The sequence below is a fragment of the Onychomys torridus genome, chromosome 20, assembly GCF_903995425.1.
Source record: "Onychomys torridus chromosome 20, mOncTor1.1, whole genome shotgun sequence".
Lineage (NCBI taxonomy): Eukaryota > Metazoa > Chordata > Mammalia > Rodentia > Cricetidae > Onychomys > Onychomys torridus.
In genome coordinates, this window is record NC_050462.1 from 1,774,142 (window position 1) to 1,797,290 (window position 23,149).

Here is a 23,149-nt window from a genome sequence, read left to right on the forward strand (position 1 = left end):
CCTGTGAAATCATATATAATAGTGTCCTTTGATGACATAGTTAGTCATCAGGCTTCACCCATATTGTAGTATGTATCAAAATGTCCTCCCATGTGAAGACTGGATGCTTCTGCATTTCACTGTATAAACATAGTGTTTACACATTGGCTATCAAAGGATACTTGAAATGTTTCCATCTTTTTTCTCTTGTGAATAATACTACTGAACATGAGTGGCCTGGCATCTCTTCAAGTCCCTGCTTTCCTCTTTCCTGAGTGGTGTCACCTGTGATTTCATGTTCAGCTTTCTGAGGAATTGCATATTGTTTATACCTCAGCTGCACCATTTTATATTCCTATTGAAGCCAAGTTTCAAGATGTGCTATATGAACATAGTATATGTTGTTCTGTATGCTCAGAGCATGGGTTATTTTCCAGGAGGTGCATGTTTATGTTTTCAGTAGAAGTAGGGACTTGTGATTTAATTGCTCCTGTACTCTATCTACCACTCCATTCCACTAATCAGAGAGGAACAGGAGCTTGTCCTTCATGCAGCTTCCCTGTTCAGAGCTGTCTGACATGGTTATCTGTCTTTAATAATTCCCAAACAGAGAATAAATGTATCTGCATATGCCCTCATCTCCATGCACACACAGGAGTGCCACTGAGTCACTGTCCTTCAGTAAATACTCACACACCCCTGTCTGCCATGGCTCGGTCTTTATAATGCACTCAGAATTTAGTTGTGTCTTTGCTCTTAACTGTCACGAAGCGGAAACTTTGACACTTTCCGAAATCCTTTCCCCTTTGGCTGATATTAGTGACTGAACCAGGGCTTCTTACATAGGAAGCTGGTGCTCCAGCACCACGTCACAACCCTCGCTCTCTTGTTTTCAGTCACCTTCTGGTGACCTTGTTGATTCCACCTTTGAACTTTTCATTCCATTCTCAACACAGCCGTCGGTACGATCCCATAAAGTAAGAGTCGGAACTGGTTTGTGTGCTCCCGCCTAACCTCTTCACCGCTTGTCAGACCCTGAGTGTCTTCTGGGGCCACATCCTCCAGATGGCCGCTGAGGCCTCACTTGAGTCTCTTCTCCCGGTACAACCTGGTTAGTCCGCTGCGAACTTGCTCCCACCCCACACTTCAGACTTCTTTGCAGTGCCTCTTTTTTTTAGACAGCACTTCCTGCCTTTATCACACCATAAGCTGCCCTATTCATTAGGCCTGGTTTTCCTTTGTTTGCTAGAAGGTAAGTTCCATGAGGGCTCGGAAGTTTAAAAAAATCTGTCTTTATAGAAATGTTTGTTGACTACACTAATAAATTTTTAATTATTTTATGTTTGAGTCTTCCGCCTGCATGTATATATGTGCCCCATGTTCATGTCTGGTACCCATGGAGGCCAGAAGAGCATGTCAGATTTCCTGGAGTTACAGACCTTGTGAGCCCCTAGGTGAGAGCTGGGCATCAGACCAGTCCCCCTGTTCGTCAGTGCTGAGCCATCCCTCCAGCTACTACATTAACACACTTTTTGAGCGTTAAGTGTTGGGTTGAGTCGGCACCTCCAGTGGAGAAGCATTGGTAGCCAGGCTGGGGCTCAAGAGATGAACACATGGCCTGTTGCTTTCCCTGTTGCGTGGGGAGGTGTAGCAGCAGGTACTCTGGGGAGGCATCCAGGAAAGACACTGTGAGCTTTATTCCATGGAACTTCCTTCTACCCAGCTGCTCCTTCCTTCCCGGTCTGGGCGTATAAGAATGCCTTTTCCTAAAAACTCTTTAAAGGTTGCAAATTTGTCAGCGTGTAAGCAGGATTTTTGCCCACAGATGTTTGGTTTGTCCCATTAGGGTTTTTGTTTGTTTGTTTGTATTTTTGTTATCATTTTGAAAAGTGTTTCTTAAAATCAATCCCTTGGTAACATTCAGAATGTAGATATTTCAGATAAAAATTTCTAGCATCCTTATAAAAACAAGTTCTAATAAGGCTTATAGTCTCACATAGCAGCCAGCTGATGGAATGAGTAGAGTTCTGTCATACCAGGCATGCATTCTATGCTGACTGTCTGTCTCTATGAGGATTTGACAGTTTCATCCATGAACATATGAACTATAATTCCTATATATAAGATTTATATTTATATATATATATATATATATATATATATATATATATATATATATATATATATATATATAAAATAGTAATCCCTACTTTCTCTTTCTCTCTCCCATCCCTGTCACCAACCCTTCTCCACAAATCCCTTGTCCACATCCCTATCTTTTGGTTTGGTTTTGTGACCTACATATTTCACCAGGGCCCTTGTAGTTTGGTGGGCTTATCATTGGGTGGACATCTGAAGATCCTGACTGTTCCTTCCCCAGAATCTTTAGTAGTCAGTAGTTTAGCAACAAAGGTGGGCCCCCTTGAGCCCCTCACCCACTCAAGCCTGATGGTGACCGGCCTATTCTTGTCCCTGACCAGTGCAGGCAACTGCATAAGGCATGATTGTAGTTGCTGGGTAATGCCACAAAGATAGCATTTCACTTCAGTCTCTGTTTTCCCACCCTGACGTTCTTCCTCTCTATTCCCTGAACCTTAAAGATAGTGGTACAAATGTCCTGTTTAGGGTTGAGTTCAGCTGTTTCTTTTTTCTGGGCACCTTGAAGCCAGGAGTTTCTGCATTCACCACCATTTATTGTAAAGAATAGCTTCTGCCCTAAGGTAGTGTTTATCTATGGATATTAACATCAACGTTTAGAAGGCAGTTGGAGGCCTTGTAAAGTTAGCTCTGTGAGCCTACATGGCCTCTCCAGCCATGGATTTTGAAACCTGATTTCAGTACCAGGCTTGAACTATCTTGCAGACGGGAGCCAGGAATGCAGCCAGAGCAGTTTTTGGCCCTGTGGGGACTACCACTGTTGGAGCAGTGTGTCACCCTTCCTTCCAAAAGAAAAATTTAAGCCCTGCCTTTAAAGGTTGAAGCTTTCATACAGCTAGGTTTACATGTCGTTCTTTTCTCGTTAAGTGATGCTGATATTGACTGAAACAGCAACACTTAGAAGAGTCAAAGAATTGAGCTGTAGTTCAGCTTGTATCCACATGCTCATTTGCTCTGCCTTTTTGTGTGGCATTATCCTTCTGGCGTCAGGCCATCACTGGCCAGTTCATGTAATGGTCTTACTTCAGAGACAGTCCTGGTTAGTGTCCCCAGGAGTTCAGACACTTGTCACCTGATTGGAAGATATAACTAATCACAGGACTGGATGGACCGGGGTGGGGGGGGGGGTGTGCAAGCTAAATAAGTAAATATGGCCACCCTCTTAGTGTCCTTGGAGGAACTAAGACTCAGTCTTCAAACAAACAAAGTAAGAGTAACCTCAGAATTTCATAGTTGAGACTCGGAACCTTTGCTGAGTCTTGGAGTGCAGGGTTAAGGGTGCTGGGTGTATGTCATCCCCAGATGCACAGCTTTGCATCACTGCTGCCGTGGAGACTTGTTTCTCTCCTTCTGGATGTGGGTTCTAGGAGACTGGCATTTTTCTCATGGGAGAGTGGCACAGTTGGCTGGCCTGGCTTGTGTTTTCTGTGGTTTTGTTTACATTCCTCTGAGTATCATAAGGAAAAACAATGTCTGTTTAGAGGGAGAAATGGACCCCGAGTCCCTGGGTTCCTGGAGCATTGTGTTTTCTCCATGGGTTGAGGAGGGCCTCCCACTTTGAGAATGAGAGTGCTGCCTTCATGCTCAGACACAGAGGGGTCTAACCACAAAGATGGCCCTGGGTCATTTCAGCAGTCAGGAGACTCAAATGAACATCATCCCACCAATATATGCCTTTAGTCCCAGCACTCGGGAGGCAGAGGCAGGCGGATCTCTGTGTTCCAGGACAGCTGGGGCTACACACAGAAATCCTGTCTCAAAAAAACTAAATAAATAAATTAATAATAATAATAATAATAATAATAATAATAATAATAATAAAGAAAGAAAGATACCCAGAAAAGAACTGTGTGCCCAGCCTAGGAGTCCACAGGGCTCGCCATTGTGTTCCTGACACTGCTCTGAGGTAGATGATTGCTTGTGCTAACTGTCATTGTCTTCCGAAAGTCTACTGGTGTGGTTCTTCAAATCACACCTGTCAGTGTGGGAAGTGTGCTCTCAAGACTTATGTACTGACCTCCATTGCGCTGTACTGGTTTGAGAGGAGTTACAACTTAGGAAGTACCTGGATTCACCTCTAAGCCTAGCTGTTAGGAGGTAGCAAAAGCCATCTGCCTGCGCAGATAGCTGCGGGGCACTGCCTTTCCGTCCCTCTCAGAAGCCGTGTTCCGTTCTCTTTGTGCTGAAGTTTGAGAATATGTGACTCATTTAGCAAGTTTGTGATGGCCTCTAACTAGAGGCCCCTTTCTCTTCTGTGGACATCTTTAAAACGGAGCGCACACAGTGGTGTCTGATCAGGCAGTGAGTAAGTCCCGTGCTGTGTATCAAGATCACATGGGAAACTTTACACATTGATCTAAGGTAAGGCCAGCTCTGTCCTTAAAGTTCTCCAAGTGAGTAGTGTGTAGTCCAGACTAGGAAGAAGTGACCAAGCTGCATGCTTTTAGGTCACCCTGGAGTTCCTGAAGCACAAGAGGATACCCAGAAGCAAGTGGGTAGAGCAAACGTCAGGGTCTCTATATCCCAGTCAGGGTCTCTACATCCCAGTCTTCTGCTTGCCCTAATCCTACCTTTTTCCCTGAGGAATTCTGCGACTTCCTGTCTTGTACATAGTCTACTGATGGGAACAAGGAGTTTTCCTGATTGATTCATTTGTCTGTTTAGGGGAGGAGGGAAGGTCGTCCTAGGGGTTTAATCATGGCTTCATACCTAGTTTTTCACCTAGTGTTCTACCCTCTTTTAACCTCGGTAAGTTACTCAGGCTGGCATTAGATTTACACTCCTCACTTCTCAGCCCTAAGCAAGAATCTTAGGTGTGCACCATTAAGTCCTGCAGAGCAGATTTTTATCACATTTCTAGTCATAGGCCCTATCTGAGAAAATCAGCACAGACATTAAACCGAGTTTGCTAAGACTGCCAATGCAGACTCTTCAACAAGAATCCGTGGTCTGTAGCCTTTGAGGAATCTAGCAATAGAAAAGGAAATGTAATCGTAGTAAGTGATAGTGACCATGAGCTAACCTTTACGACAACTGAGCAGTCTCAAATGGAAGTGGAGTGGAACTCAGTGGAACTGACCACTGGACGAGCCAGCTGATTTCCGTGCCTTTAGTTGGCGCATACAGTATTTTTCTTCAGTTTACCCCAGGCTCCAACACCTCACAATTTGTACTGGTTTGCTTATCTTGGCCCAGCCCTGAAAGCATTGGTCCTTTATCTAAAAGACCTTAGAAACCCATTTGTTATCACGGTGCGGTCTGCAGGGCTGTTCTCATTTCCATCACTGAAACAACCTATTCTGTAACTGTCGATCATGGCTCCTCAAGAGTCAGATTTTAAGGGGTTGATATTTAGCAGACACTGAAAGAGCTGTTTTATTTGCCCTCCTTGGTAAAAAGGAGAAGATAGAAGTGTGGCTTCTTACTTAAGAGTAAAATTGGGTGTTAGGACTTCATACAGAGTTTATAGAAGAAACCCACACTGTGAGCGCGGTTCTTGCTCTGTTTTCAGGAAGCTAAGAAGCTGCATTTGTGTCTTGGTGGGCTAGATTGCATTTCTTCCCTAAGTCAGATCAAATGTAATTAAAATTACTCTTCTCCTTCATCTTTTGCTGTTTGAAACACTCATTGCTCTGTGGTCTCACTGATGGACTCATCTCCTGGGATTATAGATCGGCATGCTTTCATTTCCAGATTGCAGCCTCTCTGTCATGAGTTTTCCAGTTTTTGGTTTTTCCTTTTTTTTTTTTTTTATTTTTATTTTTTGGACATGTTTGTTTTATGCTGTATCACAAAATGGATTTTCTCATTTCACTTCTGAAAGTATTTGTCCCCTTACAATTAATTAATGAGTAAGATGTGCATCCAAGGATATTTATCCAATGGCACCAATTAAATTTTATATTTTTTAAAGCGGCCATGCCTTAAAAAAATAGTTGGCAAGTCATTTTAATTTCTAAAAAGCTCATTTTCCAAAACAAATTAGTTTTAAAAAATAATAAAAATATTCCTATAGCAATTCTATACAATAAAATTACTATTGAAATTATTGCCAATTTTTGGCTATTATACTCTTTCTTATATAACTTAAAATTTGGACCAGAAAAGTATAGAAAGAGCATAATTCTAAAACATACAGCATAACTTTTTTTTCTTTTTGTAGCATTAATCTTATCACTGGTCATTTAGAGGAACCAATGCCAAACCCTATAGATGACATGACAGAAGAGCAAAAAGAATACGAAGCCATGAAACTTGTCAACATGCTTGATAAACTCTCCAGGTATTGTATTCCCGTCCACTTTTTGCTTGGTTTCTAAGAACGGTCGATTTCTTTGTCTCTCTCAGCGAGAGTCCCCATAGCACAGCAACTCTTGTGTCCATGTCTATCAGAACAGGAGCCCGGCAGCAGCCTTAGGTGCCACCATGGCCCTCTCCATGGGCCCCTTCTGGATGTGCAGCATTCCTGAGACATGTCAACACTCAGCACTAAGGCAGTAACTAGAGGTGGCTGTAACATTAACTGACTAACCTCCCTGTCTTCCAAAGAATGCTTCAAGTTAGAGTCAGTGATTTTGCTGCTTCTTGTATTTTTTGTTTCAGTCTGTTTTGGTTTTTGTTTGAAACCATGGTGCGCTTTTTCTCCTTTCCTTTTTGATGTGCAAGTTTGCAGTATTGCTTTTTGAGTTGCTGCTGAAACCAAGAATTCTAAAATGTCATATACCCTTCAGGAAGCAGTGGAAAGAAATAGCTCAAATAGAGGACTTTTTTTAAATCAGGGACTTTTACTAATTAGGGGTTCCAAAAACAACCAGCGCCCCTCTCCCTGCTTCACACCTCCCTCCTTTCCACAAGGACCAGTGTTGTAGGGAATTCAGTCAAGGTGTGCTGACCACCAAGCTCTTTTGGAGGAGTTCTTAGGAGCGTTCCCACAGGCTTGGATGGGTCGGTCGCCTTACTCTCCAGTCATACATTGAGCCACTGTGTCCTGTAAGTCATCTTGAGTGTTTCTTTGTGTTGGTGACAGCCACCATGGAAAGGTGAATCTCTTCTGCTCATCTCATTTTTCACACAACCATAAAGGCTGCTACTCATCCATCAAGAAAAAGAACATTTGAAATCGAACAGCCAGAGACTAGCTGGGAAGGAAAGGGGCCAACAGGGAGGCATAGGTTCTGTTTGTAGCCAGAGGCTTAGCAGAGCTCAGAAATGGACAACTGTGGGTTGGTTCAGTTAGAGCAGATAGGGTCTTTTGACATTCTGTAGTCTTGAACTTTCTGGATGATAGCGGCAATGTGTAGAAGCTGCTGAAAAGTAGCTTCATTATCTACAAAGTGTTCTAGAACTTGGTGACTGCTGGCTACTCCTAAATTTTTGTCCTTTCCCAGCATTTGGCCTGTTTGCAAATTACATTCTGCTTAACATTTTCTACAATTCTTTCCCAGAGGAATTAATGACAGTCACAGGGACTGTTACTATAACAGACGTATATTAAGCAAAATAATGAGCTCTGTGTGAGTATATAGAATAAAATCTGGGAGCTGGAGAAAGAGTTCAGTGCTAAAGCCCAAGCCCTGGGTTCAGTCCCCAGCACCCTCCCCTCCACAAAAAGAGTATATGTAAAAATAAGTTGCATGAGCCTGACAGTTTCCAGATGGGTCTGGTGTAGCTAATGAGACACGGTGGTATAAGTAAATTAGAATGAAATCAGTAGATCCATCTGGGGGAAGCCAGAAAGGAAATTGTTAGCAAGGACCTGAGTGGGACATGTTAGTGTTTTAGCACAGTAGATCACTCAAGTAGTATAAATTTCCTGTTGTGACAATAGATAGGAGTTGCTGGCACTTAACACAGATGCTGCATAACTGGTCTGTTTAACCTGCATGAGGAAATGCCCAAGCACAAAACAGAAAATGAGGAATAAGCTGCCCAAGATAATACAGTGTAATCTGGATACTTGGCTTATTCATAAATATATCGCCAATTTCATAAAGTACCCTATTAATTCACATAAAATGATTCTCTTTCATCTTAGGGGAATCTACGTATTTTGTACATATTTTAGAAGCTGCCAATAAATAAACACATAGACATTAATTCCGAAATGCCCAACTTCCACCTGATTTAAACCATGTCTCTGAAAAGACAAACATTCACCAAGAAGCAGGTGCCCGGCTCAAGCTGAAGGTGGTCCTGATGCTCACATGTATAAAACAGAGCTAGGAGGTCTTGTGTTGGCTTTGATGGAATCTATTTTGCCATTAAAGTTGAAGCAAGAGTAAATTTGAGAATAGTCTTAAGTCAAGTTGACTTTTTTGCATGATGTATGGTAGGTTTTACATGTCTGCCTGTGTGTGTGCTTTCTAACATTTGCTCTCACTAATGACAGTGACAGCTGTACCAAGGTCAACAGTAGGCATTCCAGAGCAAGAACGCAAAGAATGAAACCATTCCTTCACATGTCTTTCATGTTTGTTGTGCTGTATTATTCATTAGTCGTAAGCTTCATCTTTCTTTTTACTTTTTCTTATTTTTGATAAAATAAGAAAAAATAAGATGCCATACAGCCAAGTAAACTTAGGTTCAGTACCGTACAAGGAGCGTTTACTCAACAGCTCCCATGGGCAAGGGAGATTTGGAGGTGAGTGAGACAGTTTCTGCCTTTGGAAAATTCATACTCTAGCAGGAGAAATGGCTGTATAATCTATTTCAAAGTAGAAACTGCGAAAAACAAGCTATGTGTTGAAATGTTTGACCTAGGGAAAAGGAGCATTTCTGTCTAAATGCTTCCGGGAGTCTTTTCCAGGGAAGGGAAGTGGCATGTGGCTAGCCGTGAAGTTTAGGAGTACTCTAGGGGGAACTGAGAGTGGCCGCTCACTGTAGGGGGACCTTTGAAGTCTTTAGACGTCACTTACTGCATCTTTCTCCCAAAGAGCTCAAGTGGCATATTAACCTCACTGACCGGTGGGAAATGTAAGGACCACAGAGATGCCCAAAACATTCCCAAGGGGATGGCTGCTGATAATCCATTTTCTTTACAGTTTACAAAACACTCGCCCATTGTGCTGTCTCCAGCTCTAAGACAGAGTGAGACTAGGAACTTGGTTTTCCAGAACTTGGGGCCTCTGCTCTGTCCACTGTGTTACTGTGTCTCTGTTGTGTTTGCCAGGACACTTGAGTCACCTCTCAGCAGCGTCTCCTGCCCCTGAAAAGGAAAGGCTTGAGTAGAGCATAGGATTGGAGGTGACGTGGCCATGGCATGGACACTAGACACTTCCTTTTTTCATCCATAGGAGAGCAGATGTGAAGGCGCTGCACCAGGATGGTGGTTAGCGACAGTGGCCCGTGCCAAAGCACTTACCAAAGTGATGACTAAGGTTGGTCATGCCAAGTCCTGTTCCTGAGCCTGGTGTAGGGTATAGATGTTACTGCCAAAAGTGTAAAGCCACTACTGTGAAACTGGAGGTCACATTTCCATCTCACCCTCACGCTAGACATAGCCCTAAGGAGCACATGTCCTCAGCATCTTTATCCCAGCTAGTGAGATTAGTGCTCAGAAGGCTCCTTACTTAATATGGACTGAGTAACATTCTCAGTGACGTTAGATCATGTCTGTGTTAGATATTTCTAGTCTTTGTAGGGGTGGCAGTGCATCTGGAGGTTTTCAGAGCTCAAAGGCCATCTGAACCCTGTAAATCCTGTCCTGTACAGCTAGGTCAGTGTCTTTTGCCATATGGTTTCTCCAGTGTGCTAGGATGGAGAATGGAATGGCTCACCTCCAGATTGGAAGTCTGTTGTTTTCTGTATAAAATAACCTGCAGGGTCAAGGCTTCAGAGTGTACTTACCAGTTCAGTTTCTTAGCCAAACTTCATCAAAGTAGAGGCTGTAAAGGCATATCATTAAAAAATGTGGGCCATGGCTGGCTAATTTAAATAAGTGATGCGGATTTCTTTAATCTAGAATAAGTGTACTATTTAGCAGTCAAGCCTGAGGTAGAAGATTACAGAAAACATCTTGCCTACCTCTCTACCTCCTCTTTCCTTCTCAGACTTTGAAAGCAGGAGACTGGAATGGTGATGTGTAGGTAGGAAGTCAGTCCAGTGTGCCCGGCACAGCTGCCCGCACCTGGCAGTGGCACACTCACGTACTGAGGAGCCTTCAAACAGCGTTGGCAAAGGACATCTTATAATTACAGCTCTGTTTCCATTCCTCTAATCCCCTTATTGACACCAGATGAATTGGTCTTAGACTCCATTCTCACTCCAGCACTGTTTATCAAGGCACTTTGCCTGTTTGCTTATACCAATGAAAACTGTTTTCAGCTGCATGCAAATAAAGAAGCAAATAAATAAATAAATAATGCCTGTTCTGCCACCACTTCCTTCTCTCATCCATTCTCTGGCCACTAACCATGCTTCCCATCCCACCCCCATTTTTATCAGCCATATTGGTATACGGGACATGGCTTTCTTAATGCTGGCATCAAATGTAAGGTTAAGAGTGATTTACAGCTGAAAGTAACAGACACATAACTTTTTCCATATAAATACTGCTCTGTCTTCAAAAATACCGAAATCTGTAATTGCATATGCCTTTGTGAGGAGTTAGTCTAGGGTATGCTTTTTGGGTGCATTTCAGAAACACAGCCCACCCTTTAAAGCATTGTAAGACCTGATATAGGCACCAGAGTTCAAAGATCATAATAGTTAGGTCAGATCATTTGGATCTGCACTGTCCATTGTAGGAACCACTACTTTATGACTGCTAAACACTTGAGCTGTGGTTATTCCAAATTAGAATGTCCTCTAAAGACAAAAAGAGAATGCAAAGTGTCTCATTAATTATTTAGATTATGTGTTTAAAATGACCAGTTTTTGTATGGGATTAAACAAAATATATCATTGGAATCAATTTTAACTCACTCTACTTTCTGTCTCGCTAGTTGGACATTGGATATTAATATGCAGCTTCCGTAGTAGCTCGGCTCATATTTCTGACATACAGCACTGTTCTCCATCATTAAGGTTCCATGGAAACTCCATTAGGGGAGTTCGGTACTATATATACTGACCCCAGAATGAGAGGCCTGTTTTGAGAAGCTCTAGTCTGTGCATCTTTGGGTACAGAGGACCAACTCAAACCAACTCGGTGGCTGGACACCCGAGCAGGTGCCGTTTGCCCTCTGTGGTCCTTATGGAGTCACCGGGTGCTGGCTGGTGACAGCCAGCAGATGTGAGATAAAGATGGCCCTCCTGGTTCCCGCCCTTCGGAGTTCCAAACCTCCTGGTTGGAAGAAGGCATGGGGCTTCTGTTTGTGCTGCTCCCTTCAACAGTTTGCCGGCATGCAGACCTCACCTCATTTGTTCATTTAGACAACAGAGCAGAAACGTTCTATCACAACGTTACCAAGAAATAATAAAAATGCCATGATTTAAGGGTAAACCTAAACTGTATTCTTCTAGCAGTAGCCCTAACCTCATCCTCTAATGTGTTCTTAGCTGTGCTAACTACCACGAGGCCGTAGTAGCAGACTTTTAGAAGCTTTGCATGCTATCTTCTAACAGAAATGAGAATAATAGAAAACTAACGTAGTGCTTCAGAATGTAAATTCTGTATGTGCTTCTTCTGTGTGTGCTCCCTGTTGGTCATCAAGACAGTGCTATGATCTGAGCGGGATGGGAGGTATTTTATTAAGGGATGAGCCTCAGAGCTTAAGTGACTGACACCCTCCAGAACACCTCACTTTCAAAACTCCCGAATATTACGCTATTTTGAAAAATTACCAACCACTCTTGAGAAGTTTGTCAGTCTGATTATTTTTAAATGAGACATAATTTTTAAACAAAGCACCAAAGACCAACAGTGAGTGTGTTTACTTTGTGAGACTGCAGATTATAGTGAAGGTGCGTCACACACCCCGACTTCCTACTCCATATCAGATATTACGTCATTGGTTAAAGAACTAGCTTTATGAGGGAAACAGTAAAAGTTCTGAGACCCTTTGTCAGAACTGGGTTTTACATTGTTTTTGAAGGAGAATGAGTATCCTAACAGATTCTCACACATGTCATCACACTACGAGATCTTAACTGTAAAATGGCTTCCCTGTGGGAATTTTTAGACAGTTCCCAGTCCCATCAAAGTGGAAGGGTGTGGTGGTCGGAGCAGTACATCATCTCCATTTGTCTTGGGGTTGGCAGATTTACACAGCATACTTTGCTTTCCCATCAGCGCCTAACTTAGAATGTAATGGGAAGGGCTGAAGGGGAAGAATTATCTTGAAGATGCAGTTGGAAGACCTTTCAGTTGCTGGGGAAGTCACCATTCCCATTATTCCTTCTCTGTCAATGTCCTGGTGAAAGATCAGTGTAACCAGTTGCACTAAGAAGCCATTAGATAAAAGGTAAAGAAGCAGCCCCACCCAAAGGCCACCTGCTCACAGCATCCAACACAGTTGTGTGACTCTAGCAAGTGAGATGCCCAGTACACTGTAGAGGCCTGTGACTGCTTTCTGCTTGGAGTTCTGCAGAGCTGCACCCTCTGGGCTGTCAGGGGATCCATCCCCATAGGCATCTCATGTTAATTAAAATACTCCATTTATATACTAATGCCTCATCCCATCTTTCAGAGGCGAAAAGGAATTAAATATGAAATGGCTAATTTAACATGTCACGGCTCTTTTTCCAGGCCAACCTCACATTACGAACAGGAATCCCTGGGCCAAAGTAATGGTTCCCAATTATCCCGTCTCAGGTTTTGTTAGACATTGAACAGAAGTCAACAAAACAAGTATGTAACAGAACCTGGCTAAGTAGCAGCACCCTCATTAAAACAGAGAATTAATCAGGGGTGATTAAAGGAAGCAATGCTTCATAGGTTCCCCCTTTTTCCTCTTTCCTACATAGAACAAAATATGGTACACAAAAGGATCGGAACTATTATACAGTGCTCAATTAGCGGGAGGTGACTAGGTCTCTAACAGTATGTTATCAAAAGAGCAGACGGTGTGTGCATGACTGTTGTTTCATTACAGACCCTGTCATTAATTCCATGTGTCAATACTGCCCTGTAGTACACAGAGCAGACAAGAAAGAAGAGCCCTTGAAAACAAGGGAATGATTTTTGAGTCGTTATCAAGCTAAGTGGCAAGCGGGAAGCTGAGACTCGTATAGGTAAATTTGAAGGGACTCTTGGGAGATCTGCAAGTGGGAAACAAGGATGTGTCTTACCAACTGCTTGACTATGTCCTGCTTTCAACAAGTTCACTTGAGTTTCTGTTGCACAAAACATGTGCTGTAGGCAAGAGTATTCTCTTGCTTCCGGGTCAGGTAAGGTGTTACCCACACACATCTAACCTGATCTGTAATGTGCAATGTGCGGTTGGGCATGTTAATATCTGAGCCCCAATACTGCACCGTCACTGCTGGGGGCGTCACATAGGGACCTGAAGCCCTAAAACACTGTGACCATCTCTGCGTTTCTGAAGAGCTATCACAAAGTACTATCCCAACAGGAAGATGTTAAAATATATCTGGAAAAATATTTAAAGAACAAAAAATTTTAAATATGTTGAAATCCCAAAAGTCCCCACCCCTTTTTGGTTTCCGTTGATAGTCCCAGGGGTTAGGCTGGGGCGAAATAGGGTCTCTTTTCTAGGACGTGCTTTCTGTGTCCTCTTGCCTGGCCACACCCTTATAGACTATGGTTCCTTACCGTTTAGTAAGATCAAATTTTAAATGATGTTTCGTTCCAGTTGAACATTCTTGGAGGCTTATCTCTTCCCTGGCCAGATGCCTGATCAGATGAGAAGCCCGCCATGATACTGTCACAGTGCCTAGAATGGGCTCTTTATCCAGTAGACATCACTGTACTTTTTGGTGATAACGGGGGCAGTCTTAACTGTGTTAAGGCCTGTGTATAGCATTGAAGGTAAGTATAAAGCAGTTGTTGCTATGTGACTATCTTAATACTGATACACATTTCAACCACGATGTTTATTGGACATTCGGCCATCATTTTTCAGAGAGGACCTTTGTAAATTTAGGACCAGTAGTAACTCTTCATAAAATGACCCAGTGAGGGCTGTAATGCAATTTGGATCCTCTGTGAGGTACTTGCCATTGCTTTAGTCATCATTGAATTACCTGCTGGCAGGTTACAGAAAAGGTTTGTGGTCGTGGTGTGTGTCATTGATAGGCAGGTGCTGTGTTTAACTGTTAGGTGTAGAATACCTTGATTAGGAAGAAAGTCCTAGGATGGTGATTTTGAGTGTCTTAAAATGCCAGGAGCTTTTTGTGGGATTTGAAATTATTTAGTAACCTGAGACTTATTCTTAAGATCAATGTAGAATAGTGGGGATCATCTTGTCCAACCCCTCATTTTATAGCTCACAGAGGCAAATGCCTTGCCCAAGGGCTTGTAACAGATTAGCAGAAGTTATGAGGCTAGGATCCTGAACTCCTAATGTTTCTGACGTAAGAAGCTGAGTCTACCAAGGGTGGTTGAGAGCAAGAATGCCTGACTTCTGCTGGGCTGTCAGCATCATCTGAGGATGTTGACTCAGCAAGGAAGCCACTGCAGCTAGAAAGAGAATGCTTCCTGACACATCGTCATCTGCCATTCTCCATCTATGCCGTGAACCTTGTATTATATCCTTCAGGAAACATTTACCAAGCATCTACTATGTGCTCTGTCCTAGACCCGGTACATGAAAATCATAGCCCAAGAAGACATGGACTCTGCCTTCAAGTTGAGCAGTCTAGTAGACAGCAAAAAATCTTTGGAAAGCATTCTGTAGGGTTTCCTGAGGATTAGTAATCCTTTCCTGATTCTATAGCTAGGTTTCCTGTGGATTACTAATCCTTCCCTGAACCTATAAACCTTGATGAAAACAAATCTGTTCATAGATTTGGCCTGTGGCTTGTTCGTGGCTTCGTTAGGAGGAACCTCTAAGGTACATGACTTGTGTAAAAAAGGCCAGCTAAGTGTAGTTCACAGGTGCTTAACTGAAGACGCTTTGCTCTCTCAGGCCTTGGGCCAGAACACAGGAGGACATTAAAACTGACTGGATAAAGCATAGAAGAGTTTCTGTTCATATGTCAGAGCAGTATTGTTGGCAGCTTTCAAACCTAGTGGTAACGGTTGTTACTGAATACTCTTAAATATGGAAGGTGGCTTTTGAAAGAGGAGACAAAACACCTAGCTGTGCAGTCCCATTTCCGCCCTGAAGCCCAGGTTTCTAGCCCTCTCTCATAGCACTTTCGAGCTTTCCTTCTTCTTCTCCTCAGCTTAGCCAATCTGCTTGCCGGTCTCTGCACATGGCTAACTCTCGCTGGTGTGCCTCTGCTTGACTAGGTCTGCTTCTGGGTGCCATGTCTTCACTGCCAATAGTGTGGCCTCGAGGCTGCCTCCTGCAAGCAGCCTGTGATAGCAGCTCTCTGTTACTTCCTGTTCCTCCCACATGTGCCTCGCAATGTCGGTGGAAGAACACTGCTGTGGTGTAAAGGTCCCTGTTCTCTGTCCATATCTACTGACGTGGACACACAGACCTTAGTGAAACTGAGCTAATAAGCACAGCATCCACCAGGCTGTCAGCAGTGAGTCTCTAGAGCCAAGATTTTGTTTGGTGCCAGCTTTAGGATAGAGAAGAAGAGCAGAAAGTTGGGCCGGAGAAGCAGTCCAGGGTTCGTGGGTAAAGCAGTCACAAGCTAGTAAAGATCCATTCCTGCTCCCAAACAGGACAAGAAACCTCCTTGAACACGTTTCACATACAGCAGGAGTCGACAAGGCTCAGGGAAAGCAGGGCTCTGCCTGTCAATCATCCTAAGCTTGTCAATCTGCTGTTCTCTGTGATCCTTTTGGTATTGTTTAATGTATGTATGTTTTATCTTCCAAACTGACTAAGCTTCTTGAGCACAGGGACCATGTCTTTTGTTTGCTTCTGCGTATCCCCCTTACACACTGTTTTATCAGGAAGAAGAAACCTGTAAACACATAAGCAGCAAGAGTATTAGCTTGTGGGTTCGGGTTATATCCCAGCCATTACACTGTACCTTTCTGTGTGTAGTCTGTGGTCTGTGCGTTCATGATGGCTCAGTGAGGTGAGTGCTCCTGACCCAGTTCTACAGAGGATGAAATCAAAGTTTAGAGTTTTCAAAGGTTGTGCATTAATGAGTTATAGATGTAGAATTGAAGCCCAGGTCTGGCTTTAGAACCTGTATGTGCTTTTCACTCCCCCACAGTAAACACTCGAGTCCTCTCCAGTTCACAGAACTCTTTGATCTATACTGTTGCTGTTGTTGCTGCCACTGCTGTGCTGGGACTGTCGTGTCCTCACTGGGAAGTAGGCAGAGCTAGTATTTCCATGACCCCATTTCACAGATGGGGAAACTAAGACTCAGAGACTTGCCCAAGATCTCACAGCTGGTAAGTGGAAGAGTCCAGACCTTAGACTTGCTAACTTACAGTCCGTTTGCTCTTCCTACCCATCACATTGCTGTCTTAATTTATTTGCATGAATGCATGACTGTGGCCAAGTTGCACCGATGCCTTACCTACAGAAATGTCAGTACACACCAACATTGCATGGAGCCATGTGGAAAAGAAAAGAAGTCATGCCTTCTGAGAGCTTCCCTTTTAATGGAGGGTGATACAGAGCACCACCTCAGTGCTTGAGAATGGTTAACAAGTGAGGATGAAAAGATGGGTGCCCTTTGTTATAGATTGACTATTGGAAATAATAGACCATAAAACTGTAAAATTCTTAATTATTCCCAGCTGTAAAGTTGGACTAAAGGGTAGGAATAAAGATAACAGACTTGATTCAGAAACACTCTTCCTGGGTTTACATAGAAAGTAGCTTGGTGGTTCACACCCTGGCAGCTAGTCCCAGGATTGGCCTGTTCTTTTAGAAAATGTAATTGTGTTAGTACCGTCAGTGATGGTGTGTCTACCAAGCAGTTCATCACTGGCTTTGGTAGGCCCCTACCAGTTCTACTTCTGCCTCTCCTCACCGTTCAGTCCCTACCATACCTCGCTGCCTTCAGTGACCAACACCTTTAAACCTAGGTCATTAGGTGTTTAAAGTTTGTGTTTGGTTGGTTGGCTTGGGTTTGGGTTTTTGGCTTTTGAGCCAGGCTCTTGTTTTATAGATGTGTACAATGGCTTCCAACCTTTAGACCTAGAATTTTCTTACCCTCCAGTGTGCTGTTCTCAGCAAGTTGTCCCCTTTTCTTCACATCAGTTGTTAGGAGTCAGTGTCACAGAGTTCCGTGTCACAGAGTTCCTCGTCACAGTCAGAACTGGAAATGTGTCTCCGGAATCGTGCCTGGGTCATAGTAGGACTGGGGACTGCTGATGGAGCTCCACTGGTGTTTCTATCTGGCTGCCACAAAGGCAGCTCAGGCTCTTTGGGTCCTGAAAAATAGCGCTGTTCCACCGAGTCTGTCCTGTGTTCTGGCTCCTGTCGGTAGTGCTGGACCTCAGTACCTGTCCTGGGGCCATAGGGACACTTTACCCCTCACCTTCACCAGCTCCCTTCCACACCTACCTGAGGTACAGTTCCTTTCCTTCCCACAGCTCAGCCATAATCCATCTTTCTCTCTTTCTCCATACACCACCACAGTGACCTCCTAAGATCCCCTGTCAACACAGTTCCAGTGTGTCTACCACTCCCACACCACTCCCGGAGGGTATGAACCACTGGGCACTACAAGATAAATGCTAAGCTCCTTCCTTTGGCCTTGTCACCCTTCCCTCCTGCCCCTCACTTCTTCCTTGAAACTCTACTCTCTAAACACTGGTCCCTTGTCCAGCCTTACAAGAGCACAGAGCAGCAGAGGCAAATTAACAGTCACACCGGACAGTGAGGCCTCGCAGTCTCCTTCGCCTGGCACAGGGGGTCTCCTCTGCTGTGTCTCCTCTGCCTCTCCCAGGTAGTGTGGCCATGCTTCTTCTCAGGAGCCACAGTGTCGCATCCGCAGTCCTCAGGGCATGCACCCATCTGGGGCCTGGCTCATCTCGGGTCTGTTTGTTGTGTTCACTCATCAAGGGCAGCAGCTGCCTCTTGTCCTCCTAAGCTGCCCAGCAAGTGGCAGTTCTTTTACATAGCTGTCGGGCAGTGAACTCAACTGCTTTTCCATGCAGCCAGCTGAGATGGGGTTGACTGCAAAGAGCACCGGACTAGGATTCAGGAGACCTGTCCCATGCCCAACTCTGCCTTGGGGGAGTCGCTCAGCCTCCTTTTAAAGAAAGGGGTTGGACTAAATGATCTGTGAGGCCCCTTCCAACTTGAAACTTTATGATTTTGATCCTGTTTCCTACATATAACATGCAGGAGCCTCAGTTTACCAGCCAGTCAGTCATCCACATTTCCCAGACTCTGGCCTCAGCAGTCATCCTCTGGTGCTGGCCAGAGCCACTTGCTTGGCTCCTGTTACTAAACCCAAGTCCCTGAGTGAGCTCGCCTCCTCAGGTTCCACTGTGCTGTCACAGCTGTACAGCTGCGCCTTCCCAGGAGGGAGTCCTTCTTTGTGTTGCCTGAAGGGACAGTAGCAAGGAGAGAGGGGACAACTGCTATTGTTTCCCTTCACACCACAGCCACCAACATTACAGCTGCTGTGTCATGTTCTCAGGCAGCGGTGCCCATTTCCATGAGAAATAAGGTTAAGCAGCTCTGAGCCTTTGACGCCCCTCTTAAATGCACCACTAGCCTGTTAGGAGTTAGCAGCTCAGTAGGTACATTCGTCACAATCTCCATGCAATAATAAATAAGGCCTAGGAAAAGATTAAATAAATCTTTCCTGATGCTTTTTGATTGGCTTAATCGATAATTAACCATCTTAGATGAGGCTGTAACTTGTGGAGTGGATACAATTGGATTAGGTGAAGACAGTTGGGGAGCTTTGAAGAGATTAAAAATGGCTGTCAGTCCCATAATTAAACCGTCACAAACAAAAGCAGTGGTGTTTGAAACACAACGAAGGAAAGAGAGAGAAAAGGAAAGAAAACTTGGGAACTCCAGCTGATTTGAAATGAATCAACAAGTGCTCATGAGTCAGAGGCAATGGGAACAAAACCAAATTTGACAATTGATGCTATTAAATGAAATGTGTGTTTAACTCTAAGTTGGGCAGGTGAAACTCCAGCAGCTTCAACTTCTCTAAAACAAATGAATCCACGAGAGGGGAAAAAAAGTTCATTATTCAAAACAGAAGAGACCTGCTCCTTGTCCTGAGCCCATTTGGACCTTGACTTTTCATACTTTAATTGGCTTAGTAGGTTTGGCTTGTGTGAATGAAGCCTTTCATCCCCCTTTTTCTTTCTATGCCCCTTTCATCTTTCCATTACAAACACACAGAGAGCTTGAGAGAAAATACTTGGGTTTTTAAAGACTTCTCCTTTTAAAAGGATGGGGATCTGGGTGGGGGAGGGTGTGTATGATGCTGGTGAATACTTTTTTTCTCCTTCTTTTGTCTCTTTTTCCAGAGAGGAGTTGCTTAAGCCAATGGGACTAAAACCTGATGGGACAATAACTCCCTTGGAGGAGGCACTCAGCCAGTACTCTGTCATCGAAGAGACCAGCTCGGACACAGACTGAGCCGCACCTGCCCGCCCTCCACATGGCTTTCATCAGTATCTTCTCTCTCTAGCTCCGGGGGTCTTTTTCTCCGAAACATGTATGCCCTTGCTTCGGCTAGAAACACATTAGCTGGTTCACTCGGTGGGTACCCAGCATATGTAAGAGGTGGTCCGTCCTGTGTTCTCTGCACCAGTGAGGCATCACGTAGAGCTGGAGTTAGGCAGAGGTGCGGACTAGGAGCAGAAGCAGTCATTCCATTTCATCAGGATGCAGTGCGGCGGGACTTCACTCTGCCGAGCAGCCCCGGTCTAGCCTGGCAGTCTTGTCACCAGGATTCCTAGCCGAAGATTCAGCCATGTCCCTCCACCAGCTCGTGTAAACCGCCCCTTCTAAGTCTCTCCAGCAACCCAGGCACACAAGAGGCCGAGGAGCTGGTAACTAAGGGCTGAGGCAGGTGACTCCTTAGATCAGCACTGACTGAGTGGAAGCCAGGCAGCTGCCCTGTACACCTAGTCCACCCATCATTTCAGTTTTATATAAATGTGGAAACACACACACAGAGCCCCAGACTTACAAACCTGCTATACTCTTGAAAGTTTGTATGTCACTTAGCGGAAACTTCAGAATACAGCTCTCCCTGTGAGGAGTTAGAGATGATGGTTTAGTTCCAGGCAGCTACATGTGCCTATTTATTCCTCTTGTTCCTGAACACTACACGCACCGTAGGGCTGGACCGCCATCTGTACCGCTGCATCCAGAACGTGCATTCTGAGGTCTCACTCAGGGTGCCAAGTATACACTCATCCTCCAGGCAACAGAGAGGATGGGGCTCCCCGGGTAGTGGGAGTTCTTTCGTGGCCTGTGCTGGGGGTAGGGAGCCAACAGCACCCATTTGTACATAAAGGTCATTCGTATGTCACATGTTTTAAACAAGGGTCTCTGTGTGTATTTGTGTGTGTGTTCTTTCTACCATATGTGATCAGTTTAATGGTAACTTTATTTATTTAAAAAAAAAGAAACACAAATAGTTACTATTAAACTGATTAAGGCTGTTTATTTTTACTCTTAGAAATGGTCATATGAAGTAGACGTGCAATCATGTAGACAGGCCAAGTTGATCAGTGGCTAAAGTTAAAAAGGGGTTGGTTTCCTTTCATATATGTATGTATGTGTAGGTACACATACATACATATATGCATACACATAGATTATGTGCTTAACCACTGCCTTTTAAAACTTTAAATTAAATAAAACATTGGGGATGACTCAATTTAGCCATCTGTGTGTGTTTCTTTATGGTACATGGGCTAACAATACCATTGCACAGTTTATGTTTCAAAGTGTTTTCCATCTGTTAACCTCACTTGTCATCATATAACCTCTCTAAAGGACAAAGTGTGCATTATACTAGTGAGAATAGCAGCTATCCTAAATTATTTCTGACAAAACCTCACATCAAGCATTGAATCGGAAAAGGCCTTTGAGCTGCCAGAGAGAGGTCAGTAAGTTTCTTAAAATTTACTCAGAGGAGAACCCTTAAAGAGCAATTGCATCGATAAGATTTACGTTCATTTCTAACATGTGATTGCTTGGACTTTAAGCCCCACCCCACACACAAAAGCAGAAAAGGAGTTTACTAGACTTAAAGTAGATACACTGAAAGCAGAAGACGCCAGCTGGGGGTGAAAGGCCAGCAGCACCCATTCATCACAATTTAGATGGGGTCACAGTCCATGCCAGGGTAGAGAGAGAAAAACACTATCCAAGACCAACTCTACTTACCTAAGAACACCCAAGTTCACTCAGAAAATAACGTGTGTGATGCTGTGGCCATAGACATATTTTCCTAATGGTGGCCCTGAGCTGCTGTAAGAGAAAAATTCTTTGTAAGTGACTGGGAAGAGTATGTGCATTATAGGATTTTCATCCAATAATTGTTGGGAAGAGCTTGTGGTCCATGTTTTAGCCAATGGCGTGTAAAATTTTCATTTTATTTAGCAATTCATGATTTTAGCTTAAGTGGGAAAATCCAGAGAAAGAGAATTTAATTATTTTGCTATTTCATTCTACAAAGCATTTTGAAAGTATTTTTATAATCTCTGGTCAGATAGCTTTTCCATGAAATAAATGGGGCCGCGCCTGGTGAGATGCTCCTCGCAGGCTCCAAGCAGAGCTTGCTCCAGGCTGTAACTGTGCCCCTGGCGCCCAGTGAGTTCTTCTTGTTTGCACCTCTCTGTACTGTGTACTTTTCCTTTTTTTAAGGATTAATTCTTAGAAAGAAGGTGGAATAGTTTCACCTTACACACAAAAAGAACACTGAGCATCAAGTTACATGTCTTCTCTGTAACCCCATCTCAAGGCAGCACCTCTCCAGAGGACTCCCCTTAGTTCCCGGCCCAGCAGCCTGCCAGAGTCCAGCTGCAGCCTTGACTTCAGCACCTTCCCTACTGCGTGTCTGACCACACAGCCAGGCTTTGAGAGGAAGCAGCGTGGGCTGCCAAAGGCAGCTGCTCTCGGGCCATTTTAAGCAATAACTATGTTAGCAGAAGAAGTCTCACTTTCCCATCATCAGGGAGATGCCGGCATGGGAGTGAGAAGCTTGGTCAGTTAGCAGAGTTTAAATGAAGACCTGGGCACCTTTAGGTCAGAGAGCAGTGGTGTGCGCTGTTCCTCTCCAGTGAAAGGGATGGGACTGGCCACTGCAGTCTCCAGCCCTCCGCCCACACTGGCTTCTGGAAGTGAAGGATGGACGGGAAAGCATGTCCTGAAGTGAGGCATTCGAGCTGCTTGAAGGAACAGTTCCCAGATGGCTGTGACCTTTCAGGTGCCCTGTGGCCCTCAGTGGCAGATGCTAGCCTTCCTTCATATATGACAGTGTGAAGCTTTGACTACACAACGCCTCGGCGCACAGGTCTTGCTGCCTCCCAGGATTAGGTAGGTGTCAACCTGCACCCCCTTGTCTATCAAAGTCATAAACGCTCCCTGTAGAATGTTTGGAAAGTGCAGGAAACAAGCTAATCGCTGACCCAGAGTCCTCCCTCCCTGAGCATCACTGTTAATGTTTAGTGTATTCCCTTTCTGTATTTTTTCTATGCATATATAATTTATTTTACTACAAGTTTGGATCATGCTGTGTTTACAGATTTGTACCCTGCTTTCTTTAACATAATGTGAGCATTTTCCCATAACAATAAATATTCTTCAAATGTTAATGGCTATGACATTCCATTACGTAAAGTATGGCAAACACTGTTGATCACCACAGTGAATATTAGGACCTACCACCCAGCTCCCACCCATTAAAAAGTTTGTTGCCTTCCGTCTTTGGGGAAGGCAGCCTGGGCCTCTACATAGTAAAGCTGCGGCAACTGTAATAGCCGGGAAGAGCAGGCTCAGCCAGCTGTGCAGTGCTGTCCAGAGCTGTTAGCATGGCA

The 23,149-nt window shown here is 44.1% G+C and overlaps 1 protein-coding gene across 12 annotated transcripts in view; it reads left to right on the top strand.

Moving 5' to 3' along the window:
- The window catches only part of Ric8b (RIC8 guanine nucleotide exchange factor B), a 104,602-nt gene extending 81,675 nt beyond the window's left edge, over nt 1-22,927 (top strand). For 2 of the 12 annotated variants that reach the window (XR_004943270.1, XR_004943271.1), the window contains 3 exons: nt 6,299-6,418; nt 16,378-16,561; nt 19,622-19,684. Coding sequence is in view for 5 of the 12 variants with exons in the window: in XM_036169695.1 (XP_036025588.1) it covers nt 6,299-6,418; nt 19,622-19,733 (232 nt within the window). In the remaining 7 variants the exon portion in view is untranslated. Of the gene's footprint in view, nt 1-6,298; nt 6,419-9,428; nt 9,513-13,169; nt 14,066-16,377; nt 16,562-19,621 lie in introns of those variants that run through there. The other 10 variants (XM_036169695.1, XM_036169696.1, XM_036169699.1 and 7 more) reach the window with 8 other exon arrangements.
- The last annotated feature ends 222 nt before the right edge of the window (nt 22,928-23,149 follow it).